The sequence below is a fragment of the Sus scrofa genome, chromosome 7, assembly GCF_000003025.6.
Source record: "Sus scrofa isolate TJ Tabasco breed Duroc chromosome 7, Sscrofa11.1, whole genome shotgun sequence".
Lineage (NCBI taxonomy): Eukaryota > Metazoa > Chordata > Mammalia > Artiodactyla > Suidae > Sus > Sus scrofa.
The window spans coordinates 58198404-58220127 of record NC_010449.5 but is presented as its reverse complement, the minus strand read 5'-3'; the positions used below and the strand labels follow the sequence as shown (position 1 = coordinate 58220127).

The window sequence follows — 21724 nt, the reverse complement described above, 5'->3', positions numbered from 1 at the left end:
CAAAGATGTGAAAGTCAGTTAGTACTAAGTGGCAGGAACGTGGGTAGGTGTTTTCTCCCTTGTTCTTTTCTCTATTTTAAAATATCCCCTCAAACACAGACAGCATTCCACTATGGATTTTAAACGTTTGTTCTCTACTGTTGGTTACACAGAACCCCAACAAGAAGCTCCACTATTCCACACTCCACCTGATTTCCAACAACAGCCTTGAGGACAAATGGAGATCTCATGGGATAACCAAGTTGAAAAGGAGAATCTTAATTAATGGGATGCTAAATCCGTCAAGGACACTAAAGCATGAAGGGCGTATTTGCTCGGGTACCTTTTAAGGACAATTGGGACGGCAATGGAGGGGTTCTTTCTCAGACCATCAATGATGTCAGCTGCTTTATCAGCATATATCCTCTGGAGTGCTTTTCGATGGATAACTTCCGATGTGCCCCCAAGGGTGTTGTCCAAGCGAAATTTGGCTTGTTCCTCAGCAGACAAGCGGGAAAGCTTCTTCTGTATTGCTTCCAGAACCCGGATGGTTGCCAGATTGGTCTCTAATACTACATCAAGCTAAAGAAAAAATACAGGGTGTACTTAAGACCCAAACCAGAAAAGAGCTGTCAGGAGTATGGGTAGAAGTCAAACTCTATGGATCTGAATCCTCGCTCGGCCACGCTAAAGCCATATAAAACACTGTTTCCTTATCGGTACAACCGGGATAACACCACCTACTCTCACAAGGTTGTTTACTGAATAGAGGGGTTAGCACAATGCTAGACACACAAGAAACATCCAATAAATGATCACTAAGTGATAGTTAATATTTCTTCCACCACCAGTATGCTTTTTTTCTGGCCCTCACACCAGACCTACCTAATGGAGGAGGCAACCTGACTGACACTTTCCCTGAACTTTCATGAATTACTAAGTTCTGTTACCAACAATAACAACCACAACAACAAAATTCCAAAAAGATCACTCAAGATGATAAACCAGTCTTACGAGTAAGATTTTTCAGGGTAACTTGAAATACATGATTAAATATTTAATAGTCTCATTCTACATCCAGTAGTAATAAGAACTGTGACTATCATTCCTTAAGTGCTTCAGATTTTTCAGGGTAACTTGAAATACATGATTAAATATTTAATAGTCTCATTCCACATCCAGTAGTAATAAGAACTGTGACTATCATTCCTTAAGTGTTGGAGCTGCGGGTAACCATTTGAACTCTTACTGAATTTCTCGTACTTTACTTTCTGGCAAGGACCTAGCCCAGCCTGGTTAAGGATATACACGACTAGCAAACTTTTTTTTTGCTTTTTAGGGCTGCACTTGTGGCATATGGAAGTTCCCAGGCTACAGACTGAATTGGAGCTGCAGCTGCTGACCTACACCATAGCCACGGCAAGGCCAGATCTGAGCTGCACCTACCATCTACACTGCAGCTCACAGCAACACCGGATCCTTAACCAATGAGTGAGGCCAGGGATTGAAACTGCATCCTCATGGATACCAGTCATGTCCATTATTGCTAACCCACAATGGGAACGCCACAACTTTTTAACACAAAATTCTCTAGATGAGACACAGAAAATGAAGTAAGTGAGCATTCTAAAGAGCATATAACCAAATGTCTGAGTGTTGCTAAGTTCTCTAGTTTCAGGACTACAGTAGTCATTTCGTCAAATATTTCTGGTCCTCCTTTTCCAGTTATGGATAAATGATGGATTGAACTTCTTGGCTCCTTTGTGATTAGAGAGGGCCATGTAACTAGTTCGGGAAAATGAGTTGTAAACAGGTTAGTGGAAGTAATATCTGTTCTAGGCCTGAGGATTTCAGGGGGCAAGATCCATCTGAGCTTTTTTCCCCCCTAATCACTGGTGTTGTTCAAGATGGTGGCATTTTGTCAGCCTAGGTCCCCAAGTAATTCTGATGAGCAGAATCTCCTGCTAAACATCAATGCACATGTAGTATGATGAAGAAGTAAATCTGTTTTTTCAAGCCACTGAGATTTGGAGGTTGTCTGCACTGCAAGAATATTAACCTATGCTGATATATAAAGGAATGCTCCTTCACTAGTCCATCCCATCCAATCCTAAGCACATGCATGCATACATACATGCATACATACATGTTTCTTTCATCTTCACTCCTATAATCACAAATGGGAAATGAGGCTGTTGCCTCTCATTTGCAGGCATACCAACTGAGAAGAGGAATATTCTATCAAGAACAATGCCAATCTCTGCTTCCTAACTCATCACCTGACCTTGCAAAACATAGGTAAAAAAGAAATACTTTAGCTTGATAAAAACTTTCTATAGAAGCTAATATCTGTCACGATTGAGTATTCTGCAAATGGGTGACGCTCCTCATAAACGCTGGGGCAGAGATTGGCCGAGTGCCTGCCGTGGTGAAGCAACATGTGGCTCTTCGTTCAAAACATGCCAGAAACAGACGAAGCAAGCGTGAAGGGAGATTAACTGGCAGAGAGCTAAATCAGTATGGATTAAAAAAGTAGCAAAACATCTCCCATCTACAGGAATGAGCAGGGCCAGTTTTATATAATACATACATTAAATAGGATGCCTGTAATTTCACCTCTTTAGACACATTTATCATTCTCTTTTTGTTGTTGTCAGTGAACTAGACATTTAAACACACTAGGGAGTGAGTCCACTTTCAGTACCCCCACTCCTGGTATAGGGGGCTCTCTACCAGCTCATTTCTTCACTCCAGCTCTTTCCTTCCCAACTACTTTGAAATACAGTACCTAACTCAACTTTCTTTCAGAAGGAGCCACATCAGTATCAGAAATATGAGAGAAGAGCTCTAGCTCTCACTGGAGAGTTGGTTTGCTAACCATGTCATGATACCTGCTAAGAATAACACTCTAAGATAAATCATTTTTTGTTGTTGTTATTTTAGGGCCGCACTTGTGGCATGAGGAGGTTCCCAGGTTAGGGGTCGAATCAGAGCTGTAGCCACCAGGCTACACCACAGCCACAGCAATGCAGGATCCAAGCCACATCTATGACCTACACCACAGCTCATGGCAACGCCGGATCCTTAATCCACTGAGCAAGGCCAGGGGTCGAACCCACGTCCTCATGGATCCTAGTCGGGTTCACGAACCACTGAGCCATGAAGGGAACTCCTCTAAGATAAATAATTTAAAACAGCTGCAAAGAAAGCCCACAAGGTCTTAAAATACTCATTTTATATACCATGTAAAACACAATAACCTTCACGCCATTAAAAATTCAAAGAAGTATTATTCAGCCATCAATGGTTAAATTCAGCTAAAAAGGTTAAAGTGGCCTAGATAAATCACATTTGTCATAAAGATATCACTAAGATAATTGACAAAGTCATAAAACATGGTTAAGTACAATCACAACAGAAGAATGTGAGCCTCTCTGGTTCTTTGGTCTTAAGAGCCAACCCTCCCAGGTAGGTATTTAAGATACCCTCTCATTTCATATCTCCCATTTCCCCAAACTTCAAATGATGAAGAAGCTTGTACCTCAAAGCGTTCATCTTCACAACGATAGATATGTTCTTCATACTGAGTTTTCTTGGAACTAACAAAGGTGGAGTCCTCAGACCAGGAGGGGAAGGAGACCCAGGTATCATTTAAAACCTTTGGGTAAAAGAAGAGAAATTGAAACAAAAGTGTAACAAAGCTTTCTGGTGGATGATTAAGCATTCTTAGTAAAAAGAAAATTTTAGAAGGAAGAAACAGTTAACATTACAAGTTTCACCTATGGCAAGTTTGCAAAAGCTATTAACAGAAAAAGGTTCTCAATGTAAGTGTGAAACATTTTCTCAGGAAAAAAAAAAAAAAAAAAAAAAGGAGAGAGAAAGGAGTTTTGACTTCCTCATTCATATCAATTCTCCATCCCTGGTACCACAATCCCTTCTGGAGGAAGTTAAGGAATCAGGGCTAATCTTTTCTTGGGAAGGCCTTACCTCTTTACAAAGAGGAGTCCGTCCTGTGCACTTGGGCTGCTGATAACTCTTTGGTAGGGCTCGATAGCTGGAGCCCAACCGCTTACAAGAGGCATAGTCTATCTCCATAGCAATGCCCTCTGTGGCTCGTTCCTTTGGAAAGGTTTCCAGATGTACAGATTCCTTATAGCCCAGAAAGTTTTTAAACCAATTAAACAATTCTGGGAATTTCCTGAAGAATCAAATAAAAAATTGTTAACTATAAACATGATGCAGTTATACTGAGGTGTGATTACCACTATTTGGTGTTGGGTCAGAACTCTGCTACCACTGGACAAATTCCAATAATAAATATTATTTCCTGCCTAAGAAGCACTACTCTTCTGAATATGTGGTTTCTCCTTTTCTTCTCTTTCTCTAAAGATCAGTTAAGGTAGTGATGGAAGAACTGCACTGAAACTAGACAATAACGAGCCATTCTTCTAATCAAGATTATTGCTTCAATGTTCAGATAATTCTTAATTTGTCAAAGCCAGGATTCTATAACCCTGGAAAAGACTGGCTTTATAAACAGCCAATACCGGTCAGGAGATCAGGAGACCATAGTCTTGGCCAATGCCTTCTTCGCCTACTTTTTTGTCTCCAGAGAGGAACTAGAAGACTTCCCAGAGGACTCTTGTCATGGACATTTTAGGAGTCAACTGACCTGCCAAAATCAAATTAATTTCACCTACCATGTACTCCCACAAACTAGGTTTTATTTCACCTCCATATCAGGCATCAAGGCTAAGCCCTTGATTCCACTTACCCCAGGAAAGGAGAGACTAACTGCACAAGCTCAGCCCGAGAGATCACCTCCTGGTTAAAAATAACAAGACAGCGCAGGAAATTTTCATAGGCCTCTGTACTCCGCAGAGCCTTTCGGACCTTATGGAGACAATCGAAAGGAAAAATAGTTAAGTGGGGAATCAAGAGATCCTGGATTGTGTTTAAAATTGGGGAAATTTGAACTGCTATTTGATGATATTAAGGAATCAATGCTAGGTTTTTTAGATGCGATAATGTTTGGAAAAAAGGTATCATTTTAAAAGAAACCTAGTAAAATACCTACAGTTGAAATAATATATCATGTGGGATTTGTCTCCAAATAATCTGGGATAGCTGTGTGCACATCAAATAGTACACCGACTAGGAGCTAAGAACTGCTGAGGCTGGATGATGGGTATATGAAGGGTCATTTTACTATTCTCTTTAATTTCACATTTGTTTTAAATTTTCCATAAAAATTTGGAAAATGAGACCTTGAAGTAAACAAGACATTTACATTTTTACATGCTTGATTTTCCACACCCTATCAGAGTTACCCAAGATTCTGCTGCCTCTCCTGACTTTATACAAGAATCTTTATAAACACTCTTTTCAAACTCTGGTAATCTTGAATAATGACCTTTTAAAATAAGGTACTTTTGTCCTCTGACTTGATCTTTTCCCTTCCTCCATTCAGAACACTAATAAGCATTTTAATATCCAAAAACCTAGGTGTTCAGGAAGTTTCCATGTGGCACAGTGGGTTAAGGATCCAGTACTGGCCACAGTTATGGTACAGGTTGCAACAGCAGTATGGGTTTGATCCCTAGCCTGGAGACTTCCACACACCAGGTGTGGCCAAAAAAAAAAAAAAAGGTTCAGTGGCATAGACACAGTAAAACTTGCCTGGCTAGATAAGCAATCTAGAGTTTCAATGTCAAAAGTGTATATATCTAGCACTGTGGGGATTGCAGACCCTCACTCACCAAACCCGGTAGTTTATCAAAAAACCCCTTCCCCAGGCTCTCATATACTTTTCATAACTATCAATCGGTAGACACTATATGGAATATGGATTTTCAAGGCAAAAGATGAATATATACTATTACTTTAATTTGTTAGCTTTTATTATTAATTTTACTTAATATATATTTTTAAATTTTTTAATTAGCTGTTTTGATTTCTTCCATTTTCAATTTCTGCAAACCCATGCCCAGATAAATCACTGGGTGAAAACATAACGAAATTTATTTTATTTATTTTTTTGTCTTTTTAAGGCCGCATCCACGGCATATGGAGGTTCCCAGGCTAGGGGTCAAATGGGAGCTGTAGCTGCTGGCCTACACCACAGCCACAACAACACCAGATCTGAGCCATGTCTGCAACCTACACCATAGCTCAGGGCAACACCGGATCCTTAACCCATCGAGCAAGGCCAGGGATCAAACCTGCGTCCTCATGGATACTAGTCAGATTAGTTTCTGTTGAGCCACGGCGGAAATTCCTCTGTTAGTTTTAAACTTATACAAAAGTAGACAGAATAGTCTAATAAACCCTATATACTGAGCCAGCCTCAACAATCAATACACAGTAAATTTTGTTTCATCTACACCCATTTCCCCCACCACTGAATTCTAAAGCAAACTCCAGACTTTTCAGCTATACACACTTCAGTCATCTCTAAGAAACAAGTACTTCAAAAACAGCAATAAAAAATACTACTCTTTAAAAAAATTAACTTATTCAGTCCCCCTCTCTTACCCTTTCTTTGCCATTTGTCAGTTGTGACCTGGACTTCACATCTGCCTCAAAAGCCCCAAAGGCCCAGAGAGCCCTCAGAAATGGTTCAGGTCAAAGCTAGAGCCAGGGACTATTTTGCAGCACAGCTCGCATAGGCACAGGAGGGCTAGAGACAAATCGAGAGGCACCAATTCTGGAGATAATCATTTGCCCTTCGGCAAAAACCCAAGGATGCAAGACACGGTAAGTCACCACCAGATCAATCCAGGCTGGCTCCAGCCAGTGAGAAGTCTGAAGTTTGCTAGCCACTATGATAAAAGTAGCCTGCTAATTAAACTGACTCCAAGGAGGAAGTCAGACTCACACACCACACAACACTGACTACACCTGTAATCGCAACCCTGTCTGCTCATTAGAATCACCTGGGGAGCTTTGAAAACATACAAGGAAATCAGAATTCCCATTAACCCTATATGCCATACCTCGAACAAGTATAACAATTAGAAGGTTACAAGTCATCTTAAGTCCTCAATAATTAGTATACTGACACTCCTCACTATATAGTTCTGGGCATCTACAATGAGGAGCTCCAAACATCTTTTGAGAGCAATATGCCTTTTTTAAAAGCTTTCTTCCATGATGGCAAATGCTATATTTTGCTTCAAACTACTTCACAAAACCCAAGCAGTCAATGCTACCATTTCTCTAGCTGTGCTAATAGTTCTCATAGACTGAAAGGACCTACAATTTGGAAACTGTTAAAAAGTAGAAAATCCTTAAAAAAAAAAAAAAAAAAAAAAAAAGTCCTACCTAATTATCTTGATGTCTCTAAAACAAAATCTTTTGGGGGACGAGGTTATTTTCTTTGGGCATTAAGAGCTGATATTAAATCCAATTCATTCAACACTCACCTTATCAAAAAATAACGATTCCGTTCCTACACCATGCTTGCTGGCATCTGCCATAGAAGAATCCTTGAGACTGAGCAGTTTGGGTTTCTTCTGCAAAAAAAAGGAAGAATACAGGACAGACACATAAGATTCAAAGAAGTTTTCTGAGTTTCGTTTTCATCTCTGTTTGATAGTTCCATCACTAATCCGCCACTGATTAGTAATTTGCAACAAATAAGAGAATCCAAGTCACTAACTTGCCTTACATCCTGAAAGATTTCCACTCTTTTCTATTTCAGATTGCCGTCGGTTTTTTCCTAGAGGTTCACAGATCATTCTACTCCCCAAATACTCTCTATAAATGGTCACAGCACTACTATGATGTTAGAATTAATATCCTTACTTTTTCCATAGGCAAAAAAATTTAGAACCTAATGCCAATGCCTTGTCTTCTTAGCTGTGGAGGCAGAAAAGTTTTTAAAAAGAGCTGGAGTACATAGAAATCAATCTTTAACCTTCACCTTTTAATCAGTTTGAAAATTCACGAAAAAAGCAGTATATTTTCCTATTAGAAGGAATAATTACCTTGCTGGCAGAAGCCACTCAAACCAGAGTTAAGACTGCTCTTTCAAATCAAATGAATAGGCCATGATATAACTACCAAGCAAAAAATTTACTTTAAAAAAGCCACCTCTAAACTACATGTCAAGAAATGCACAAACTTTGGGAGAAGCTGCACATTAACCTCCGCCACCTTGGAGAACACTCTCTCGCAGGAGCCACAGCCTCTACTTATATTGCCTAAGGAGAAGGCAGATAGGGAATTCTAACCTCCCAATATAGTGTTTCCACCTGTGGGTCATCAAGTGTGGGAGGAGACCAAGATTGAAGCATGTCTCCTGACCTGTTCTTACTACTCATAAAACACTCCTTACTAAAGTGAGGAAATATAAACTACTGCTATGTTCAACTTGCTTCCAAAAGGAGAAACTATTAAAAACATTGAAAAATAGTTCTTCAAAGTGTCAGCAATCCATAACAGGTCAGTCTTTGCGGTCATTTGCTGGTTTATCAGTCCTTTTTTTTTTTTTGCTTCTTAGGGCCACACCTGAGGTACATGGAAATTCCCAGGCTAGGGGTGGAATCAGAGCTACAGCTGCTGGCTTGCGCCTCAGCAATTCACAATCTGAGCTGCGTCTGTGACCTACACCACAGCTCACAGCAATGTCAGATCCTTAACCCACTGAGCAAGACCAGGGACTGAACTCAATGATACCAGTCAGGTTCATAACCTGCTGAACTGCAACAAGAACTCCCTCGGTCATTTCTTACCGTAAGAAGTTACACTAGCTTTTATTCTTTAATTAAATTCTGCGGACACATCTATCTCTTCAATGCTATATGTTAGAATTCAACATTCAATACATACACCTAGTCTGCTCCCTAGCACAGGTGCCCCATATTAAAGAGAAAGGGAGTGGGCTCAGCTTTTTGCAGGCAGACCATCAGTATTGGCTGTAACAAGAAGCATCATGAGATAGGTCACTAAGAGGAGTTTAAGACCACCCTGTTACAGCCCAAAGTTCCTCCTTGGAGATTAAGATGATACAGGTAAGATGTGGCAACCCAAAAGAACCTTGAGCAGGATAGGTCTCTAAACCGAAGAAGAGATCCCACAAAGCATATGCACTTTACTCACAAAAGAACCTCAGAGACCACTGACTTATTTTGGGAACAATTATCGAACTTAATAATCTTACTTAGCACAAAGCAGGCTTAAGGCATCAAATCAAGAAGGGAAAAATTAAGTCTCAGAAACCCTTGGCAGAAACAAACAAAAAATAGATGAGAGTTAACCACAAAGAAGAGAGAAAACATACGGAAAACCATTAAGAACTCAAAAAAGCACAGTAATCTGAACAATTAGCAGTATTCTGGGAGTTCCCATTGTGGTACAATGATATCAAATCTGACTAGTCACCCCATGAGGATGCGGGTTCCATCCTTGGCCTTGCTCAGTGGGTTGGGGATCCAGCATTGCCGTGAGCTGTGGTGTATGTGGCAGACTGCAGCTTGGATCCCGCACTGCTAGTGTAGGCCAGCAGCTGTAACTCTGATTCTCAACCCCTAGCCTGGGAACTGGGAACTTTCATATGCCGTGGGTATGGACCTAAAAAAAAACAAAACAAAAGCAAAGCAGTATTCTAACATTCTTTCACAAGGCCAGGTAAAAAGTTTTGCATTGAGTTCTGAGACATAAACCAACTCTGAATATCAGGATCTAACTGTCAAACCTTGAGCACGTGCCCACTAGAATCGTTCCAGGAAGTCGAAATAAGCAGCTGCACCCACTCTCACCTTCACTGGAGGGGTGGCTCCTGTTCCAGAGTGTCTGCGGATCTGGCAGCCATTCTGGCTGGGCCTCTGTGGCTTGTTGTTTAGTTGAGGCTTCTTTACAGTGCCTCCATGGTCATTTCTCACGGAATCCACCTTCTCAGCAGTTGTTTTGCTTAAAAGCTAATTAAGACACATGAAAAAGATTAATGTTTTTATCAAAGCAAAAAAGTACCTTTCAGAAAAAGTCTCCTTCTGATTCCAGCTCCCTAACTTATCTGAGCTAACCATTCTCAATAGCGCAGTTCTAAATAAAACTTACCACGGAGCTGTTGGCATCTGGTAGGAACTGTCCAAATTCTGACAACAGATCTTCCTGATTTTTAAAAAGACGAGCCACCTGGGCATACACCTCCTGCTCAGTCAACGCTGGAGTGTAGTTTCCTCCAGCTTCCTTGGCATTTCGCTGCTCTTTCTAATAGGAAATTGTAAATGGGAAGAGATCATATTAGAGAGCCACTGTTTCTTTGTTTTTTGTTTTTGTTTTGTTTTTGTCTTTCTAGGGCTGCACCCAAGAGATATGGAAGTTCCCAGGCTAGGGGTTGAATTAGAGCTATAGCTGCTGGCCTACACTACAGCCACAGCAATGCCAGATCAGAGCTGCGTCTGCGACCTACACCACAACTCACGGCAATGCCGGATCCTTAACCCAGAGATCGAACCCTCGTCCTCATGGATACTAGTCAGGTTTGTTAATGGCTGAGCCATGACGGGAACCCCAAGGGCCACTGTTTTGAATGACTCACTTTTGCACACTTTCTGAGATGTCTGACAGGAGCTCTGTATTTTACCGACTTTTGGGCTGTACTTAAGAGGAAAGAAAGACTATGTTTTAGCACCTGTTCTAGCCTCTAGTTTTTAAGTTGAGAAATAAGTGGAAGATGGCGGCTGAGACTTAATTCCTTTTAAAACTAGGGCAGTGGGGGTTCCTGTTGTGGCTCAGAAGGTTACAAACCCAACTAGTATCCATGAGGATGAAGCTTTGATACCTGGTCTCATTCAGTGGGTTAAGGATCCCGCACTGGTTGCTGTGAGCTATGGTGCAGGTTGAAGATACAGCTTGGATCCTACATTGCTATGGCTGTGGCAGCTGCAGCTCCGATTCGACCCCTAGCTTGGAAACTTCCATATGCTGTGGGTACAGCCCTAAAAAGCAATAAATAAATAAATAAATAAAACCAGAGCAGTATATGTGAATGTTCAAGACAGACCACTCCCGAATGATAAAACACAAAATACTAGAGAAATTTCTTTTTATTCTACTGTAAATTAACTATACCACCCAAATCATCATTTAAACTTTCCAGATAAATAAGCATCCATCTCACAGAGCAGTGACTTTGAAAACTGTGACTGGCTGCTAAAATTCAATTAAAATTGAAGTCAGGCAAATCAAACTAGCTTTATGAATGCAATTTCTAACAGGTTAATTTCCAGTAAGAATTCGTGGCCACAATAATGGTTATTTACATTCTTCTCTGAATAGATGTCCACAGAGGACAACCTGGTTAAGACAGGGTGAAAAGGCAACAGTCTTACCTGATATGTGTGCAAAATCTCCAGGAATGCTTTGTAGATGTCTGGTTGGCCCTGGAACCTGTTCTTGATCTTATTGACATAGTTGATGGCATGGTTAAACTCCACAGGCTGATTGTTCTGCAAGGGCGGGGCTGTTCCCAACGAGATTGTCACTGGTGTATGAGGCTGGACAGGTGGAGAACGTGGGGATGCGTATGGTGGGAGAGGGGGAGTCTGCTGACTGGCTGGAGTATGTGCTTGTAGTTGGGAAGGCTAAAAAGAAAAAAGTCTTTATTCTCCTCAGGAACACAGATGGTTTACCACAGGAAAGAAAGTTCAAACTAAAGAGAAATAAAGTGTCCGATCGACTTACATACTTTACTCACTCTGGCCAGGCCATTTTAGCCCAATTCAAATCACAAAGGGCAAGGTTGGAAGTGTAGAGGATTCATACATTGTAATACAAAAATTCAGTCTCAAATGTTCTAAATACAACCTTAAAAGTAGGCTATATCTCCAATTATAGGGAAGAATTTTTCATATGCAATATTTAGCTCACTTGCTCAATAGGTACACATAGAATAGGGAAAGAAACCTCATTCTACATAGATCTTTAATGTCCAGAAGACAATTCAACTATTGCAATAAATTCATATTTAAAAAAAAGTCTTCTCAACCAGCTCTGCCCAACAGAGTTCTCTATATTGCATGACATCCAAATGAGGCTACTGAGCACTTTAAATTTAGCTAGTGAAATTGAAAAGCTGCATTTCTTTTAAGTAAAACACTCCATCATCACCATCACCACCACTATTATCAAGATCTTCCGTTTAGCTTGCTATAACCTAACCTGGTAAATGACGTAAATCTTGTAAAATCATGACCACAGAGACAACTGATCATAAGATGACCGTTTCTGCCTGTGCTATTCAAATACTACCACACAAAGTTGCCATCTGTTGGCATGCTCATGGATTCAAAAAGCCGAAGTTGGGGGCAAAAAGAGTCCTTGCAGGTTGTTGAGGTGTTGATTTAAACAGATATATAAATAATTATGTGTTATGTGAACATGTGCCACATTATAGGGATGTGACTACCGCATCTTCACCGATAAAATTTTAACTTGAATATCTAAGTCTTATACAAGTGGAAAATGCCAAAGGAGGGTGCTTTCTAGGGATGTATGTTACACGGTGCAAAGTTTTCCAAGTGCTCACCTTGCTGACTTTGGCAGGTGGGGGCTGAGGAGCTGGCTGGGCAGGAGCTGGAGCAGACTGGGCTGAAGGCTGGGAAGGATGCTGGGGTGGTGGTTGAGGCTGGGGCTGGATGCCATGGGTGGGGATCTGATGAACCTGGCCAGGAGTTGTCACATTCACCATGTCATTGGTTTGCACCTCAATCTTGTAGCCAGGGGGCAAGAAGGTATTGAAGCCCATGATCAGGTCAGGGTGGCCTTTGAACAGCTGGGACACACGACTAATCACTCCTGGAGTGTCAATGCTGATTAAAAAAAAAAAAAAAAAAACAAACATATATATAAATATAAATATATATATGTGTATATATATATATAAACACACACACACACACACACACACACACACACATTAAAGTGGCAAGCTTGACAAACACTCTACCAAGAAAAAAATTCACATTCCACTAGATTCTCTACCATGCAGGAAAATAAAAAATCAACATGAATATTACAAAAGTAATGACACACAAAAACTCTGAAATTCCAAAGTCATTTAGCTTCATATTCAAAGAGGCTTGGTCACGATTCTAAACAGAATATACATTCATGTATGGTAACAGTCCTATCAAGCAGATACTCAGAAAATAAGTCTAAAACTGTAATCCCCACACACCAGAATAAATCATGTATCCACACTGTTCAGATGAATTACTCTTTTATAACAGTGAACCATGCCAGACTATTAGTGTAAGTTAAATCAGTCCAAAAAGCAAGTAGCCAAGTCATTACTAGTTTACTTCCCTGAGATGAAGTACTAGGAAAAATTTTATGCAGAAAACAAAGGTTCAGAGTATTCAATTTTCATAAATAAAGCAACACACAAAATAAAAGCATGACCCTGGAAATGAAGCCCCCCGCAAAACAGCATCCTTTATCTTTCAGCAGATGAGAATAAGCTATATCCTCCTTCCAAAATTAGCATAACAAACACAAAGCTTGAGTACAACCATATATCCATATTTTTACCTCTGAGATTTAAATTCCTTCATGATGTCAAGGAAATCATTGTAGACCTGAGGCTGACTACCAAACTGTAGCTTCACTTGGTCAAGATAGGACAGTGCATCCTCCACCTGAGGCAGGGATAAATCTCAAGGTTATAAAAAAAAAGCCAGCCAGGAATTAGTTTCTAAAAAATGATTTATGCCTAAAAAAAGTAGCATAGTAAGTAAAATTGAAATATAGAGTAAATACACATAACAAAATTTAGAGGGACTTTAAAAAATTATTTACAAAAAAAAGAAAAAGAAGTTCATTTAGTTATTTTAATGTTTCCTATTGAAGTTTAACATGCATACAAGAAAGTAAACACATCGTTAGTGTACAACCCCATGAATTTTCACAAAGTAAACATACTCATGAAACCAGAACCCAGATCATAAAACGGAACATCCTAGAAAGCACTGTGGCACCCTTTCCCAGTTGCTGCCTCGCCACAAGGATAATTTTACTGATTTCTAAAACCATAGATTAGTTAGTTCTTCCTTTTTTGCAAATTTAAATATTGAAAGGTAATATGATTGCCAGTAATAAAACTCACGCTTAAAATAATCAACTCGTAAAAATCTATAGCCTTGCTTTGGAGATTTTTGCACAGATTAGTGAATAATCACATTAATACATCATTCACTTATTTGTTCATTTATTCATTTCAGAAATACCTACTAAGCTACAACATGCCACGGCAGGCCGGACCTAGTGTGAGATGCTTAGGAGTCAATCACAAATAAGCCACAGTCCCACAGAAGTTCATTCACATCTAGCTTGGTAATCATCACACGGTGGGGCAAGTGGGCAATCACCGAATGCCCAGGGAGCAAATAGGAGGGCACCTCCCCCCACACACACATTAAAAAAACAAACAAACAAACAAACAAACAAAAAAACCCTGGGGAAGGCTTCCCACCCAAGTGGTGCCTAAACCGAGTCCTCAGGACGAGTACAAGTTAGCAAAAGTGAAGATCCCTAAAGAAGTCAGAGGCAGCAGCATGGACAAAATTCAATCCCATCTGGTACATTTGGAAAACGGAAAACATTTTAGTTTAGCTAGAGGATTTGTGGTGAAAAGGAAGACTGGTGGTAGGAAGAGTGACAAGATATAATACAGGAGAAGATACAGGACCTAGATGCTAAAAGGCCTGTAAATCTTGTTAAGATGCAATTTAGATTTTTGTTATTTAGGAGTTCCAGTCGTGGCTCAGCAGTAATGAATCTGACTAGCATCCATGAGGATGTGGGTTTGATCCCTGACTTCACTCAGTGGGTTAAGGAACTGCTGTTGCTGCAGCTGCTGTGGTATAGCTGGCAGCTACAGCTCCAATTTGACCCCTAGCCTGAGAACTTCCACATGCCGCAAGTGTGTCCCTAAAAAAAGCAAAAAAAAAAAAGATTTTTCTCATTTGCACTTTAGTGTACTCTACTTAGCTACAGTGTTGAGAACAAGTTACTGCAAGGCAGAACAGATTAAAAGGAGGCAGGAAAACTATTCATCCTTTAAGGCTAACTCATGTGTGAACAACAGAGGCTTGAATTATAGTACTGACCAAAGGAAAAGGGAGAAGTGGATAGATTCAAAAGCTTTTTAACAGATAGAAGTGACAGGTTTGGAGACTGACTAGACCTGGGAGATAAGGGAGCAGGAGCCTTCACTAAACTATTATTTGGGCAGTCACAAAGAGAAACAAGTTAGAAAGACTACAAAGTTTGAAGTCTGATTTAGGACAACTTATTTTTAAGTTATTCAGGAGAACATCCAAGGGAATCCTTACTAGGTGTTTCCTACATTAATTAATTAACAAAATTAATTGTATTAATTTTTGGGACTATACCCACAGAATATAGAAGTTCCCAGGCCAAGTACTGAATCTAAGCTGCAGCTGCAATCTACGCCACAGCTGTGGCAATACTGGATCCACTGTGCCGGCTGGCAATCAAACCTGTTCACCATAGACAATACGGGATCCTTAACCCACCGTGCCACAGTGGGAACTCCATGGGATCATATTTATTTATTTATTTATTGCCTTTTTAGGGCCCCACCTGTGGCACATGGAGGTTCCCAGGCTAGGGGTCAAATGAGAGCTATAGCTACCACCATATGCCACAGTCACCACAACACCAGATCCAAGCCTTGTCTGCCACCTACATCACAGCTCACAGCAATGTCAGATCTTTAACCCACTGAGCGAGGCAGGGATCGAACCTGCGTCCTCATGGATACTAGTCAGATTCATTTCTGCTGAGCCATGACGGGAACTCTGGGATCATTTTAAATTATACAAAATATCAAGTTTAGAAAAGTTTTATAAATAAACATTTGGTTTGATAAGCCCTACTTGTGGTCATTCAGGTGTTTTCCTATGGCACAGCGAGTTAAGGATTCAGTATTGTCACTGCTGTGACACCGGTTATACCCCTGGCCTGGGAGCTTCCACATGCCGTGGGCATGGCCAAAAAACTCAAAAGACGAAAACCCCCAATCATTTGATGGTTGTTCTTTTGGTACTTTATAAATAACATGACAATTTTGTTCAAGTTCAATGAACTACTTAATTCATATTCCAAATTTTCCACACTGAAATGTTTCAATAATGACCAAGCTAAAGGAACAAAGACTTCAGAAGGTATTTAAGGATAGCACTCAAAATCACATTAACAGAGGAGTTATCGAAAATAAATAAACACACCAAAAAATTAAAAACAAGCACTCCTTGGTATTATAATAAGTACACGCACAGAGAAAAGGAGAAATCTGAAGGAAATTAAATATGATATGTGTGTGTGTGTGTGTGTGTGTGTGTGTGTATGTGCATGAAAAGTGCAAGTCATAAAGAACTACTATTTAAAAATTAGTTATAAGGGGTTCCCACTCTGGTGCAGTGGGTTAAGAATCGACTGTAGCAACTCTGGTCACTGCAGTGGTTCAGGTTTGATCTCCAGCCCACATTGCGGGTTAAAGGATCTAGCATTGCTGGGCTGTGATACAGGTCACAGCTGTGGCTTGGATTCAATCCCTGGCCAGAGAACTTCCAAGTACTGTGGTGCAGCCATAAAAAATAAAAAAAAATAAAAAATAAAAATTTCAATTTAAAATTTTTTAAAAAATGGAGTTCCCGTCATGGCTCAGCAGTTAACAAACCCAACTAGTATGCATGAAGATGTGAGTTCGATCCCTGGCCTCTCTCAGTGGATTAAGGATCCAGAGTTACTGTGAGCTGTAGTGTAGGTCAAAGATGAGGCTCACATCTTGTGTTTCTGTGGCTGTGGTATAGGCCAGCAGCTACAGCTCCAATTCAACCCCTAGCCTGTGACCCTCCATATGCCACTGGTGCAGCCCTAAAAAGACACAAATTTTTAAAAATAAAAACAAGTTATGGAGTTCCCATATCATGGAGCAGCAGAAACGAATCCGACTAGTATCCATGAGATTGTGGGGTATGATCCTTGGCCTTGTTCAGTGGGTTAAGGATCCGGCATTGCCATGACCTGTGGTGTAGGTCACAGACACGGCTTGGATCTGGCATTGCTGTGGCTCTGGCGTAGGCCGGCAGCTGTAGCTCTGATTTGACCCCTAGCCTGGGAATTTCCATATACCACAGGTGCGGCCCTAAAAAGACAAAAGACAAAAAAATAATAATAATAAAAATAAGCTATAAAATAACACTACGGTTAAAAAATCCAGCATGACACCTATATTATAAATGAAATCCTTGATGTAAGAATAATGAGGACATTCTCTTGTTACCTAAAGTATAGTACAAATCTTTAGAAAGGCACATACACAGTTCTAGGAATCACAACTTAGAAGAAAACAACAACTAAAAACCAGTCATTGAAAAGCTATAGGTTTAAGGAAGCATTTGGGGAGACCCTTAGGCTTTGCTGATGCATCTTCCTGGCTCACCTCAACAGGCATTTATTATTAAGATCCCCAACCTCTCAAAGCTCATAATCTTGTTGGGGAGACAAACACAAACAACTGTAAAGAGAACTTGCTAAATATGTGCCAAATATCTATGCTGCTGGCATTTAGCAAATAACTAAATCACACCAAACATGCCTCAAATTATTCAAATCTTCCTTGTCATCAATCTGCCAAAGACAAAAAGAAAGTATAGACAATGCCAATGACTGAAATAACCTAGTGTTCTTTCACTGAACATTTTCTTAGTATAGAATATAAATGATTTATTGAAGTTGATTCAAACATGTGAAAAGCATTTTAAAACTGATCCCAAAGTGGCAAGCAATGTGGGAATACTGAATGAAATTACATGGAGATACAAGAAAACATTTCACCCCCTCCTCATTAGAAAGGAAATTCAGCAAGTTATTATGTCCAGGAATCACAGCTTGTAACTAAAATCAGAGCTTGTAACTAAAAGAACAAAGCAAGAAGTCCTAACTCTACCTGTGACTCACTCTATAACCCCAACTTCAAAGCCCTTTCTCGCTTCCTTGACAGCTTCTGCAAAACATACAAAGCACAAATCTATAGACTTATACTCAAGTGAGGAAGGAGAATAAAATAGGTGCTATGCTTTGATAGGGCTGGCTGGAAAAGGGATGTAGAAATAAATTTATTTTTGTTAATTTAATAGCAAATGTATTAGCTCTTTTGCAGCATTAAGGTATTAACTGCAGAATATAATATTAATGTGGAATTTTTGCACCAAACCAACCTAAAAAAATATTTTCAGAACTTTGTGAAGTGTTAAGTCCATAGCAACAATACATTTTGGTACCGAGCCATCACTCTACAAGCAGAGAGTAAAAGTGTTTTGAGGAAAACATCACTATAACTTACAAATATTTTCCCAAAGATAGAACCCAGAGTAGTTTTAGGCGCAAATAATCTGCATTCCCTTTAAAGACTATGCTTATGGAGTTCTCTTGTGGCACAGTGGGTTAAGGATCTGGCACTGTCACTGCTGTAGCAAGGGTTCAATCCCTAGCCTGGGAGCTTCTACATGCCACAGGCATGGCAAAAGAAAAAAAAAAAAAAAAAAAGACTACGCATATGTATAGTCAACTCTTAATTATTTAAGCTAATACAGACAGTAAATTTTACGAAAACCCTCCATATAGCTTTGCTTTGGTGTACTTTTTATTTACGTAATATTTAATTTCCTTAGTCCAATATTAAAGTTCCTGAGAACCCAAACTAATGAAGGCAGGACTCAAGGAGAACTAGGTTAAGTATCAAGAAAAGTAGAGGGCCAAAATATTTGCTACACATGGATATGTCATTCATTCCTACTTGTAAGCTACTTGATACAATTAGGCTGGTATGACCAAATAAAGATCCAATGTCTTACCTCTTTATAGTCTTTAATTCTGAATTTCTTGCATTTAATTTTATATTTTATATAAATGTAAAACTAGAAAAAGTGAAATCTAGAACGTTTGCTACCATAATCATACATTGTGAAAAGTAACACTCAAAAAAGAGAAGGTTAGCTGGAAATATACACTTCACTTCTCCACAGATGCCTCATGAATTTCAAAGCACTGAAAAGCTACAGTATATATTCAACAAGATCAGATGAAAACACTGACACTTCATTCACAATTATAGCCTTCCCCAAACTTCATAAAGGTTCATCCAAAGGAGTATGTGTTTTAATAAGGATAGACTTGATGATGCCAGCCAGTTCAGCTATTCATAAACAGGAATAAAAAAGATTCAACCTTAAGATAATACTAGGTCCATTTATTGTACAGGACTGTAGCCAACCATGTGTATACTAATAAAACCTCATTCCTGCTAAGAACTAGGAGTTCAAACGGAGGCTTCTAAAAAAATGGACTTTTTTTCTTGTGAAAATAGCTTCTCCACCCTGGAATGTTTGAATACCATGCATTCATACATTTCGAAAACAGTTCTTGAATGTGTTATCTGAATAAAGCACTGGTGCTAAGACAGGAAATCTAAGTAGGTTTCAAAACAAAAACAAAGTTAAAACTTGTTGGGATTCAACTCCTCCTAGTCTTGTTAAAAGCTGTAACACCACCACTAATAGGCTGAAGCCAATGCTGCCTGCTAAGGGAGAAATGCAAGAAAAGGAACTGAATACCACCTTGAGCCTCTGAAACTGCTGCTGTCCCTGCACTGGTGCAACTGGTGGAGCTGGATGAGCATGACTCTGGACCACCTGGCCTCCATGGGGCTGCACAGCTGTTGGGTGATGATGGCTGCTATGAACCGCTGCTATGGTGGGCCCATGACTGCCAGAGCTCTGTGGCACGGCTGAAACCTGGAGCGGATGACATACAGACAAGAAGCTTTAAGGCTTCTGCATTCCTCCTCAAATGCATCTAAAGAACATACACCCATATCTTTGCATACACAAAGATAGTTAATTATAAACAAAAATTTCCCACAGAAAGGAATTAGTGAAATAAATTATAGCCCACCCATATTACAATCCTCTGCAGCTATTAAAAATTACATAGCTCAGTACTTCTCAAACTATGTGTAGTGAAGAACCAGTTTTTCTTTTTTCTTAAATTCCAATCCATCATGGGCCACAAGTTTATAAAATACAATAAAAATAAATTAATAGAAAAGTGAGATTAAAAAATACATAAGCTCATAATTTTCATTACTTATTTTACAGATATAAAACTACAATGTCCAATTGCTACAAAAGTTTCTAAACACTCTATTTCCGTACTTATCTCATTATAGACTAGTAAAAAAGTACTCACATCAGCCATCTGTGGACCAGTTTGAATAGCACTGATATAGATGCATATATTTTATGTTAAAAAATGTTCGCAATCCATAAGTTGAATGTGTTCATGTGTTGCATATGGATTTAAATTTTTTAATTTCTTTAAAAAGCAAATTACAAAGCAGTATACATAATACAATAAGATTTTATATCCTAAACAAAATACATAGTAAAATGTTAGCTCTAGTTATATAGCTAACTATATATAGCTATAGTTATACAACTATAATATGGTTAAAATATATAGTAAAATCTTATCCTGTGGTGGTGGGAGTAGACAAGATCTTTATTTTGTTTTGCTTAGCCTTATTTGTTACTTCTAAAATAAAGAAAAAATTGTTTCAAATTGTTGGTGGTTTCACCTCAAACATATTTCTTTTCTATTCTCTCTCATATTCTTATAAGTTTAGGAGAAAAATAAAAGCCCAAGCCCATTCCCTTCTATTTCTATTACAAGAAATGCTATATAAAATTTCCAAAGCTTTTAAAAATGTCCTATTTCGGAACTGTTAATCACTGTAGAGTTACTGTAGAAGACAGCTAAGGACAACCTGATTTGACACATCTCCAAAATAAAGAGACCAAATGGCATGAAATTTTAAAACAATATAAACTGTGTACTACAATTTAAAAGACAATATTTTTTCCCCCCAGTCCCCACAAATTTACAAAGATTACCCTGGGCAGAGCAGAGGATGGAAAACAGAGCAACTATTTACAAATTCACAGAAACAATAAACATTAGGAGTAAAAAGAAACTAGATAATTCTAAAAGCACTAAAATATCTCTTACAAAAGTTATTAGTCTGAACTTCTATATTCTAACATGAATGTGCTGAAGTTTTTTACAAAATTTAACTGGAGTTTATATAAATATTTGAGATGGTTGGTTTTATAAGAGCACATTATAGTTTCTAGTATAGGAATAAATGAAACTATCCCAAGTGTAGGAAAGCATGGTGAACCAGTTCAAATAATAATAATAAAAAGTAATCTTTCTCTTCTACAAATCCTAGCCTAATAATTTGATCTGTAGCAGTTCTGACTGTAGCATCCAGCCCCACATGAAAGCACTATACTGAAGTTCCCATTGTGGCTCACTGGTAACAAACCCAACTAGTATCCATGAAGATGTAGGTTCAATCTCTGGCCTCGCTCAGTGGGTTAAGGACCCAGTGTTGTCGTGAACTGTGGTGTAGGTCGCAGACGTGGCTTGAATCCCATGTTGCTGAGACTGTGGCACAGGCCGGCAGCTACAGCTCCAATGCAGCCCCTAGTCTGGAAACGTCCATATGTTGAGGTGAGGCCCTAAAAAAAAAAAGAAAGAAAAGCACTACACTGTTTCAAGAGGGACTCCAGGAGAGGACTGACACCTAAGGAATTACCATTTCCTACTTCGCCTGGGTTTCCCTCTTCCTTGACTATTTTCTTATAATAAA

General features: G+C 39.3%; 1 protein-coding gene across 11 annotated transcripts in view; it reads right to left on the bottom strand.

Annotated features, from left to right (window-relative positions):
• SIN3A (SIN3 transcription regulator family member A) overlaps positions 1-21724 on the bottom strand; it is a 74306-nt gene that overhangs the window by 25999 nt on the left and 26583 nt on the right. For all 11 annotated transcript variants that reach the window (XM_021099023.1, XM_013978057.2, XM_013978059.2 and 8 more), the window contains 11 exons: positions 19629-19805; positions 13516-13622; positions 12512-12794; positions 11316-11567; positions 10039-10191; positions 9741-9899; positions 7404-7493; positions 4754-4872; positions 3967-4177; positions 3521-3637; positions 323-561 (listed from right to left, as the gene is read on the bottom strand). In XM_021099023.1, coding sequence (XP_020954682.1) covers positions 323-561; positions 3521-3637; positions 3967-4177; positions 4754-4872; positions 7404-7493; positions 9741-9899; positions 10039-10191; positions 11316-11567; positions 12512-12794; positions 13516-13622; positions 19629-19805 — 1907 coding nt within the window. The remainder of the gene's footprint in view (positions 1-322; positions 562-3520; positions 3638-3966; positions 4178-4753; positions 4873-7403; positions 7494-9740; positions 9900-10038; positions 10192-11315; positions 11568-12511; positions 12795-13515; positions 13623-19628; positions 19806-21724) is intronic.